Source organism: Oncorhynchus mykiss, chromosome 16, assembly GCF_013265735.2.
Source record: "Oncorhynchus mykiss isolate Arlee chromosome 16, USDA_OmykA_1.1, whole genome shotgun sequence".
In the NCBI taxonomy this organism is placed as follows: domain Eukaryota; kingdom Metazoa; phylum Chordata; class Actinopteri; order Salmoniformes; family Salmonidae; genus Oncorhynchus; species Oncorhynchus mykiss.
In genome coordinates, this window is record NC_048580.1 from 46,578,884 (window position 1) to 46,590,140 (window position 11,257).

At 41.2% G+C, this 11,257-nt stretch overlaps 1 protein-coding gene across 3 annotated transcripts; it reads left to right on the top strand.

Moving 5' to 3' along the window:
* The first annotated feature begins 3,744 nt into the window (after window positions 1-3,744).
* LOC110492763 (double-strand-break repair protein rad21 homolog) lies at window positions 3,745-11,058 on the top strand. Of its 3 annotated transcripts, none has more exons than XM_021567241.2 (14): window positions 3,745-4,038; window positions 4,300-4,503; window positions 4,742-4,871; window positions 5,011-5,110; window positions 5,291-5,394; window positions 5,572-5,700; window positions 5,872-5,976; window positions 6,860-6,979; window positions 7,214-7,443; window positions 7,697-7,784; window positions 7,961-8,100; window positions 8,216-8,329; window positions 9,876-9,953; window positions 10,250-10,612. In XM_021567241.2, exons 2-14 carry the CDS (start codon window positions 4,357-4,359, stop codon window positions 10,430-10,432), a joined length of 1,668 nt encoding a protein of 555 aa, XP_021422916.2. In that variant the 5' UTR covers window positions 3,745-4,038; window positions 4,300-4,356; the 3' UTR covers window positions 10,433-10,612. The 3 variants fall into 3 exon arrangements, with proteins under 3 accessions (XP_021422916.2, XP_021422915.2, XP_021422917.2); XM_021567240.2 differs by having other exon boundaries at window positions 3,746-4,026; window positions 10,250-11,058; XM_021567242.2 differs by having other exon boundaries at window positions 3,749-4,026; window positions 5,911-5,976.
* Window positions 11,059-11,257: the final 199 nt, after the last annotated feature.

Genomic DNA, 11,257 nt, shown 5'->3' on the forward strand with positions numbered 1-11,257 from the left:
TACCTAGCAGAGACTTGTAGATGACCTGGAGAAATGGTATGATGCGCTGTTCCAAGTTGTCAAATGAGGGTTTGTAAGGTCATGAAAAGTAATGGAAATTAGTTTCATAATTGTTGTTAATGTAATTCATGAAAGAACACTTTTAAATATGATCAATCAATTAAAAAACTACATTTCAGCCATTATCTGAATGACCCTTCAGTGCATGTCTGTGGTGCTGCGTGCCAGTGTGAGTGGGCCGTTGCCCGAGGAGAGAGAGCACAACATTTCAGCAGCCGGTATAAAATAATGACAGACAGAGTAACTAGATCACCAATTCAAAATATAACTAGCGAGATAACTGCTACAAGTTAACTACAGACAACTAAGCGTTAATTTTGTTGTTGCCATTCCACCGGCACTGTAGAGATGAAATAAATCTGCATCATAGGAAAGATGCGATTCCTACCTTATCCATTTGATCCCTGATTTATTGAATGAGGGAATCATTTTAGAAAGACAATTATTTGGTTGTAATGTTAAAGACAAGCCTGCACAACCAGGAGCTCTCCAGATGGAAGGTTTACCACATGTTGACAAGATGTGACTAACAGTGCAGTTACAGTGCCTTGCGAAAGTATTCGGCCCCCTTGAACTTTGCAACCTTTTGCCACATTTCAGGCTTCAAACCTAAATATATAAAACTGTATTTTTTTGTGAAGAATCAACAACAAGTGGGACACAATCATGAAGTGGAATGACATTTATTGGATATTTCAAACTTTTTTAACAAATCAAAAACTGAAAAATTGGGCGTGCAAAATTATTCAGCCCCTTTTACTTTCAGTGCAGCAAACTCTCTCCAGAAGTTCAGTGAGGATCTCTGAATGATCCAATGTTGACCTAAATGACTAATGATGATAAATACAATCCACCTGTGTGTTATCAAGTCTCCGTATAAATGCACCTGCACTGTGATAGTCTCAGAGGTCCGTTAAAAGCGCAGAGAGCATCATGAAGAACAAGGAACACACCAGGCAGGTCCGAGATACTGTTGTGAAGATGTTTAAAGCCGGATTTGGATTCAAAAAGATTTCCCAAGCTTTAAACATCCCAAGGAGCACTGTGCAAGCGATAATATTGAAATGGAAGGAGTATCAGACCACTGCAAATCTACCAAGACCTGGCCGTCCCTCTAAACTTTCAGCTCATACAAGGAGAAGACTGATCAGAGATGCAGCCAAGAGGCCCATGATCACTCTGGATGAACTGCAGAGATCTACAGCTGAGGTGGGAGACTCTGTCCATAGGACAACAATCAGTCGTATATTGCACAAATCTGGCCTTTATGGAAGAGTGGCAAGAAGAAAGCCATTTCTTAAAGATATCCATAAAAAGTGTTGTTTAAAGTTTGCCACAAGCCACCTGGGAGACACACCAAACATGTGGAAGAAGGTGCTCTGGTCAGATGAAACCAAAATTGAACTTTTTGGCAACAATGCAAAACGTTATGTTTGGCGTAAAAGAAACACAGCTGAACACACCATCCCCACTGTCAAACATGGTGGTGGCAGCATCATGGTTTGGGCCTGCTTTTCTTCAGCAGGGACAGGGAAGATGGTTAAAATTGATGGGAAGATGGATGGAGCCAAATACAGGACCATTCTGGAAGAAAACCTGATGGAGTCTGCAAAAGACCTGAGACTGGGACGGAGATGTGTCTTCCAACAAGACAATGATCCAAAACATAAAGCAAAATCTACAATGGAATGGTTCAAAAATAAACATATCCAGGTGTTAGAATGGCCAAGTCAAAGTCCAGACCTGAATCCAATCGAGAATCTGTGGAAAGAACTGAAAACTGCTGTTCACAAATGCTCTCCATCCAACCTCACTGAGCTCGAGCTGTTTTGCAAGGAGGAATGGGGAAAAATGTCAGTCTCTCGATGTGCAAAACTGATAGAGACATACCCCAAGCGACTTACAGCTGTAATCGCAGCAAAAGGTGGCGCTACAAAGTATTAACTTAAGGGTGCTGAATAATTTTGCACGCCCAATTTTTCAGTTTTTGATTTGTTAAAAAAGTTTTGAAATAACCAATAAATGTCGTTCCACTTCATGATTGTGTCCCACTTGTTGTTGATTCTTCACAAAAAAAATACAGTTTTATATCTTTATGTTTGAAGCCTGAAATGTGGCAAAAGGTCGCAAAGTTCAAGGGGGCCGAATACTTTCGCAAGGCACTGTATATGTGGGGGGCTAAGTGCCTTGATTAAGGGCACAGTGGCAGGAGGTGGCAGGTCTCCATGGGATCAGACACAGCAGATTTCCAGTGTCAATAATGCTTTCTTTTTCATGTAGGCTATAATAATAGTCATGAAAATGTGGTTAAAAGTCATGGAGAAGTCATGGAAAATGCGTATAAACCGTTAACAGTGAATTAGAGGTCTCTATAGCATAATGAGATTTGTGAATTTTGGTGAACAGAGTCTAATGGACCGACTTCGAAAAAGAAAGCACCTGCACTTCTTTAAACCCAAGTCAAGCACCGTTCATAACAGTGTGCATGATTCATGCCACAATTAAGTTGCAAAATTACAATTAAAATCGAAAATGGTTCATTTAAAATTTGAAATGGTAAACAGAAAATAAACATGGTAAATGTAAAAAGCCAAATGGTAAACAGAAAATCAAAAATGTAATGTGCAAAGAGAATTTGAAAGTGTCCGTTGTCATTTTACCACTAACCAATTAAGCATTTTCTCTTTTCAATTTTCATTTTCATAGTGCATGCAAATAGCTTCTTTGAGGTGTGAGCCAGGAGAGCAACACCACACCCCCATGTGGTGGTACAATTTAGCCATGTCAGGCTCTCTGTACATTGATTTGACTAGCGTAACCAACACACAGGGTGCTAACCCAGGTCTCCTACGCACCAGAAAAGCATAGCCCTACAAAGCTGAAGCTTAGGCATTGACCCAGGGAGCCAATGCTACTCTTCAGGTCTCAGGCAAGGTTAGGCCTACTCATCATATATGTGTGGTAACTGAACCACCTCAGTTACAATTCACCATCCTTTGACCTCCTCCTCCTCACAGATACCCATCTGAGCCATGGCACAAATATGACTGACAGGGTTCAAATAAGGGTCGTCTTGCACATCAGAAGAGCACATTAGCCCACTAAACCAAAGCCTATGCAACTCTTCAGGTATCAGGCAAGGTTACTCATCATATGAACAATAAACCAGGAGGAATGCATATATGATGAGTAACTTTGCCTAGTGTTGAGTATCTTTGCCTGAGACCCAACAACTTACATTGGCTCTCCAAGCTAAACTGCCCAGGCTTTGGCTTAGTAGGCTAAGATGTTCTTCTGGTGTAGAGTACACCAGGTTTGAACCCTGTCAGTTACACTAGTCTAAAATCAATGCACAGAGAGAGTGGGTTAGGGTTGGCAAGGATGTATCACTGCATGGTGGTGTTGCTCTCCTGGTTCTAGCCTCTATGAACAATTTGCATGCACTTTGAAAATGTAAATTAAAAGAGAAAACGCTCAATTGGGTAGTTGGGAAATTAAAATGAAAACAGCACATTCCCATATTACATGTACTATTTTCTGTTTAACCATTTGCCATTTTCTGTTTATCATTTTTATTTCGAATGTCAGATGCCATATTTGGTTTTGATTTGAATAACAATTTCATTGTGGCATGAATCATGCGCACTGATATGAAAACATAAACGCATGTATCATTTTCACATTCCTATTTAACGGTTAAGTATTGCATTTTCGAACTGGAACTGGTCACCCTCCATACAATCAAGCATAAAAACACACAGGTACTGTGTTTGATAAAGAGGTTGAAACCTCACCGAACCATGCTGTAGCTATATTGATAGCTATCACTTTGCTTGAGGCGGGTTGCTCCACTCGCGTGCCAAGCTGGTGCCGAATGAGCGGGCTAATATCGTTATCTCGCGCCATCGCTACCTAGCTTTTCAGCGTGTTACCACCGCCAAACAGGCTTACTTTGGACTTAAACGTGTGAGTATCAAGGTATTGTATCTTATCTGAAAACTGGGCTAACGTTGTTCAGAAATTGAACTTTTTTTCTTCAGCTACAGTAACTAGCTGGTTAATTAATTTGCTAGCTGACCATATAGCAACGTCAAAGTTAGCTGTAGCTCGTTGTCAACGACGCTTTCGAGAAAGTGGCGCTTTTTCATAGTCGAATGCTTGTTGAAACAAATACTTTACAAGTGAATTGTGCCATATCAAATTAACCAACTTGTTGTTCTTATCAAACAACCCCCGCAGTTATCAACAGGTCGAGGACTAAGTTAAGTTAGGTGATAGACCACCAAGGCTTTCACCATGATGTTCTATACTCAGCTCTTCACATCCAAGCGCGGGCCTCTGGCCAAAATTTGGTTAGCAGCTCATTGGGAGCGGAAAATCACCAAAACTCATGTGTTTGAATGCAATTTGGAGAGCACCATCAAAGACATAATCTCCCCACAGGTAAGCTAAACTTTGTTCTGTCCGCAAAAGTGTACAAACAATGGGATGAAATGTGTTTGCCACTGTTTTAACGTTTGTTAGGCCGATGTTAGCTCACCATCATGTACTCTTGTTGTCTCCTTCAATTATTTTTTTGTCTCAATGTCTGTGAAAAAATATCTGATACCAATGAGCACATCACTGATGAAATGACTGATATAACTTAGATCTGCCTCTGCTTGTGTGCAATCATTTTCAGATAAAGATCGGCTTACGAACTTCTGGCCACCTACTTCTGGGAATAGTGAGGATATACTTCAGAAAAGCCAAATATCTCCTTGCTGATTGCAATGACTCTGTTGTCAAAATCAAAGTGGCCTTCAGACCAGGTTAGCCAGGTATCTGTTTTGTGTGGTCAATGTCAACATTTTAATGACAGTAATTCCATGTTATTCTGATCATTGGAAGAATATATCAGCTGAAGTCTTGTATCAAATTATACATTTATTTCTGTTGTGTCACCATCAGGACAGACTGACATGCCTGCTGAGGCACTGGAGGCCACACTTAAAGCAATCACGTTAATGGAGGATTTCACTGACTTTGATTCCCAGCTACCAGATGCAAAGTACTTTTGTTTTTCTTTCTCTCTCTCCTCATTTCACCCGCTCACATTCAAAGCAAAACGATATTCACCCAATACTCAATTTAGGCTAGTTTCAGTAGATTATGGGGGTGTGGATGCTTCACATCACAGTATTTGTATCAAAAAGTAATTTGTTATGTTCTCTCCTCTCTCGGACCCTAGTGCCATAGGTGTTGTGGACCATTTTTCACTGAATCAGTGCCGAACAGAGGACATCACCCTCAAAGAGGATTTTGGAAATAGCTTTCTCACATTTGAGGACTTTGGTAAGTGTTAGGGTTGCTACTCCACAGTACCTGCCTGTTTCTCCCTCAAAGTTAGTTTACCCTCCCTTTCAAAACTCTAGTTTTATCTTGCCTTCTCGCCATAGCCCACGTTTCTCTCCTTCACTCACATTGCTGTCAATAACTTTCTCTGACTTACTCTGTATCAAAACATTTTAGGTGATGAGACCCAGTCTCACCAAGGGGGCATGTTAGACGTGAGTTTCCTAAGCCTGGCCCAGCAAGGAGATGCTTTTGGCGATGAGGACACAGGCTTGGACATCCTGGGTGACGTCCTTACAGGGTTAGGTAGATTACTTTCTAAATGTTTTCTGTTACTCCCCAACCCTGCATCCTGACCTGGACTCGTAGGAGCAGTTTCACTTTAAGATAACATATCGGTTCCACATCTGAACACATCAACAATGTTCAAATGCAAACCTAGACAACGTCTCAAATTCCTTTTCAAATCCTGTGTAGACTCTCTAGCCAGTTCCAGTGAGCATGCTGTTTTGACAGATTTTTTCGAAGCCGAACAACAAAATATGTTGCCGGAGACTGCTATGATGGATGTTAACCAAGAAGGTAATTTTGTGTTTATTTTGCTTCTGTTTTTTAGGAAACTTCTAACCCTGTCTAAATATTCAGTGTAACTGTAGGTATTGGTATGAAGGTGTCTCCATCTGTATGAGACCACATTTCTACCACAGATAGAACAACAAGACAGATATTTCACCACATGTATAAGTGTGAAGCATCCACTTGGTGTTTCCACTCACTACCAAATATGGTAGTGAGACGAAGCCCAGTGGCCGGCAGTGTGAGAAGATGGAACGAGATGGATTTTGGCCGACATTCTGCTAATTATCTCATCGATGAAACATTTGATCTCAATACAGTTTTCTGTTCCCGAAACTACAATATTTTATGAACAGAGTGGACTAAGTTTTGTGGACTTTACCCTTTGCCAAAGTAAAAAATAAATAGTGTTGTTTAGGAGTGCAAAGACGAATTGAATTATTGCACACACGCACTTCAGAGAAGGCGTTCCCCAACGTAAATATGTAAATGCAGGCTAGAACGCGCCATTAGGATCTGGCTAGCTTATGCTTGGCTCTGTCCACCTCCTTGCCTGTTCTGCCCACTATGGCTCCTTTGTTTCCACTTGAAACGACAGGCTGTGATCTTTCTTGGTTTAATTATAAAAATCTTTGGTTCTACTTTGTGCAAGTGTTGAAGTGCTCTGGCAGCAAGTGGCAGTGCATACTGGAAAATTATCCTTTCATTATTCAGGTGCCATTTTCAGTTTGATGTTAACTTTGCTGCAATTAAATTTGATTTTTCCGGTGCTGGAACTTTTCCCAAAATGGGGTGCTTCATCGTTATTACATTATACAGTATAATATTAATCCATTGTATGCTGTCCATGTCTACTTTATGGTATGCCCTTCATTCCAAAACCTTGCAGGTCATCCAGACAGCTCTACTACATCTGCACCCATGGAGGAGGATCACCCTGTCCTGAATGAGACAACTCTGTTGGGCAATGAGGAGGAGGGCTTCGCTCTGGAGCCTGTCACTGTTACGCGTAACTATTTAGCTGCCTGACACGCAACATCTTTACACCCCAACATGGCCATTCTCATAAATGCATTTACTGTCCTTCAAACACACAGTTATCTAACTGGGCACAACCTCTATCACACATCAAAGCCATAAGTAACATAATATCCTGTTACTTATTACCTGCGTTGGAAACTTGTGTGAGAAGCATAGATAAGCCATTGGAGTTAAACCTTCTGTTTGCCTTCCGCTTCCTTAGCAACCTTAGAGAGGAGGAAGGGGAAGAGGAGAAGGAGACTGGTGGTGGACCAGGCCAAGGAGCTGTCCAACCAGGCCATCAGGGAGCAACTCTCTGACTACTCAGATCTCACTGCCCCACTGGACATCGCCCCGCCTACCCGCCAACTCATGCAATGGAAAGAGAGTGGTGGGGTGGACAGGCTCTTCAGTCACCTCTGTGCCCCTGTCATTCATCCACACCTGCAACAGGTAAGCAGGGTCTGAAATTAACATCTGTCCCATCAGTCAAATGTAGGTTGACATATTTACCTGTAATGTTTATCTCATCTGTTCCATAAAAAAATACAGGTTCAGCTTAATGTTGTTCCACCTAATTCATACCTATAATAGATACATATTGTATTCCACACTTAAGTGAGGAAATTTAATTCACATCTGTAACCAGTGATGTATAGCAGCGGTGCATTTTGGTTCAACAACTGCCCCCATTCTGTCTCTGCAGCTCTATTCCAGGGATGTGTTCCGTGTGAAAACAGATGGAGTTGTCAATGAAGATGACCTTGAAGAGATGAGAGAGGAGAGACATGAGGGTAGGAGATCATATTTACAGAGAGCAACACCATGTTATAGAAATTATCGTCTGAGAACATTACACTAGCCATTACATTAAATGAAATTGAGGGAATTAAAGTGCCCCCGGACCCCATTACCTTGGAACTGTTATGTTTCCTATTTGGGTTTATACATTTTATGTGTCTCTGTACAGTGGAAACAGATGCAAGCGCCTTGCTCAGTGTCCTGCATGAGACCATGGATCCTGAGAGAATTGGACACAATGTGGAGCTCACTCCTCTGCACCACTATGGGAATGACAACCCACCTGAATACCTCTGGGACGCAGTACATGTAAAGAGCTCAACATGAACACAAAATATTAATATAACCTTTATTCAACAAGGTTATCCTATTGTCTATCTTTGTCTGACAACTTTCCTTGATCTCTCTTTTTCTTGTCTCTCAGGATGGGAGCAGGTTGGAGGTCTCTCAACCTGAGCTCCCGTCTGAGGATTCCATGTATGTTCATCCTTCTGGAATGGAAAGGGAAACTCCATCGACTGTACCACGGAACACACAGGTGCTTTCACATGCTTTGAATACACCCACAGACATGCATATACACTACCAGTCAAAAGTTTTAGAACACCTACTCATTCAAAGGTTTATTTTATTTTTACTATTTTCTACATTGTATGGAATCATGAATCCTGTAGTAACCAAAAAAGTGGAAACAAATCAAAATATTTTATATTTGAGATTTTTCAAATAGCCACCCTTTGTCTTGATGACAGCTTTGTACACGCTTGGAATTCTCTCAACCAGCTTCAGGAGGTAGAATGCATTTCCATCAGCAAGTGTGCCTTCTTAAAAGTTAATTTTACATGAAGGTCAGTCAATACGGAACATTTCAAGAACTATATAAGTTTATTTAAGTGCAGTTGCAAAAACCATCAAGTGCTATGATGAAACTGGCTCTCATGAGGATCTCCACAGGAAAGGAAGACCCAGAGTTACCTCTGCTGCAGCGGATAACTTCACCAGCCTCAGAAATTGCAGCCCAAATAAATGCTTCAGAGTTCAAGTAACAGACATCTCAACATCAACTGTTCAGAGACTGCGTGAATCAGGCCTTCATGGTCGAATTGCTGCAAAGAAACCACTACTAAAGGACACCAATAAGAAGAGACCTGCTTGGGCCAAGAAACACGAGCAATGGACATTAGACCGGTGGAAATCTGTCCTTTGGTCTGATTAATCCAAATTTGAGATTTTTGATTCTAACCGCAGTGTCTTTGTGAGTAGGTGAACGGATGATCTCCGCATGTGTGGTTCCCACCGTGAAGTGTGGAGGAAAAGTTGTGTGGGGGTGCTTTGCTGGCCTCCACAATCACCTGACCTCAACCCAATTGAGATGGTTTGGGATGAGTTGGACTGCAGAATGAAGGGAAAGCAGCCAACAAGTGCTCGGTATATGTGGGAACTCCTTCAAGACTGAAGCATACTGTGAAAGCAACCCAATACTTTTTTGGAATGTTCTGCAATGGCCAAGTTAATCGCCTGACCTGAATCCAGTTGAGCATGCATTTCACTTGCTGAAGGCAAAACTGAAGGTGAAAGGCCCCAAGAACAAGCAGGAACTGAAGACAGCTGCAGTAAAGACCTGGCAGAGCATCACCAGGGAGGAAACCCAGCATCTGGTGATGTCAATGGGTTCTAGACATCAGGCAGTCATTGACTGCAAAAGATTTGCAACCAAGTATTAAAATTCACAATTTAATTTATGATTATGTTAGTTTTGAGACCCGAATATTATGTATTAAAATGGTTGTAATTCCTACACGGTTCATATAATAATTTTGACAAAACCCTTAAATTAAAGATGAAAGTACACTTTAAGCACGTCTTGATTGTTTCCTTTGAAATCCATTGTGGTAGCATACAGAGCCCAAATTATGCAGATTGTGTCACTGTCAAAATACTTTTGGACCTGACTGTATATATATATATATATACACACACACACACTTGTGCGAACTTACACACACGTACAAACACACACGGTCATCATGAGTGTGGTGTGACGTACGGTACACTCTGTAATGTGTTGCTATCTCAAACTACAGTCTATGGTGGACAGCCAGGATGACTTGGAAGAGAAGAGGATGACCAGCCGAGCACAGAAACTACTAAATGCTCTCAAAGTAAGAACCTGATACCCCTATGCAGCAGGGCATCCATTCTTACACTTAGTCAGCTTGTTAGCTCGATTACGATCTGACCCAGAAATCCTCAGTCACTGAGGACAGGGATATTAAAGAGGATTGGGCAGGATTAGGGGACAATCAGTGGAAATGAAATTGCTGTGATTGTGTGTTGTGTTATAACAAACAGATGGGATTTTCCCTTATCTGACATTTATCCTTCATATAAAACAGAAACTGACCTATCCCTGAGACAAAATGTTCATGTTCTATGTTGTCCTGACATCCCTGAACAGATTCAGAGCAGCAACGCCATGTTCAGCCTGAAGACTCTGTGTGAGAGGAACAGTCGCTCCCAGGCCGCAGCCACCTTCTTCTGCCTTCTGGTGCTGAAGAAACAACAGGCCCTCGACCTGCACCAAAGCGAGCCTTACGCTGACATTATGGCCACTCCTGGACCCAGGTTCTATGAGACGTAGAGTAGGACTCGTAGTGGAGGAGGAGGTTTTGATATGAAGACACCTTGTTCATAGACTCACTGCTCTGTCAACAACTGCACAAACTCTGTAGTGGTCTTGACACCCTCGTCAAATGTGGACCGTAGGAGGGTAGCTGATTGAGAACTGAATACACCAATAAATATAATTTTGAAAAAAGTGACCAAACTGGGTTGTGACATAAAGCACTTACAAGCACTACTGAGATAGTTATGGTACCTCAATGTATCTCCCAGGGTCCAAACCCAAGTTAGTTGCTCATTCCCTTTATGAGAAAACAAGGCTTCCTACAAGACATTATTTGGAAAGAGTTATCGTCTGATTTGGGACACAGTAAAAGTTTATGAATGTTCTGTTATTTTGTTCAGGTGCTTTACTTGTTTGAGTAATATGGTTTGTTATTTATTATGCTGACAGACTAAGATTTTTTAGATTGACCAATTTCAGTAATACGGGTGGTTTTGGTAGTGTTTTTAACTTTAGCTATTTTTTTACTTGTTACTGTGTTTTTATTCTTAAAGCTATGTAAATATACCCAGTAAATCTTATTTAATGATAAGAGCCTTAATTAATGTGTAAAGTCTCAATTAAAAGAAGTACAAATTCACCATAGGATGAACTAATACTTGTATGTGTAATGCTGATACAATGGCAAGGATTTTAATGAGTCTGTTGAATTTGACATGCCTACATCACTGTTACCCTGATCATGTCCTTGTCCCTTATGCCCTTGCCACTTGTAAATAGACTCCATAACAAGCTTTTATCTCAGACCATCCCCAGCAATGGTAGGTGTTAGATAATTGC

Coding starts and splice junctions, on each gene's coding strand:
- LOC110492763 (XM_021567241.2), top strand. CDS start 4,357: ATGATGTTCTATACTCAGCTCTTCACATCCAAGCGCGGGCCTCTGGCC. Junction 4,872..5,010: donor CAAAGTGGCCTTCAGACCAG/GTTAGCCAGGTA, acceptor TGTCACCATCAG/GACAGACTGACATGCCTGCT. Junction 5,977..6,859: donor GATGGATGTTAACCAAGAAG/GTAATTTTGTGT, acceptor AAAACCTTGCAG/GTCATCCAGACAGCTCTACT.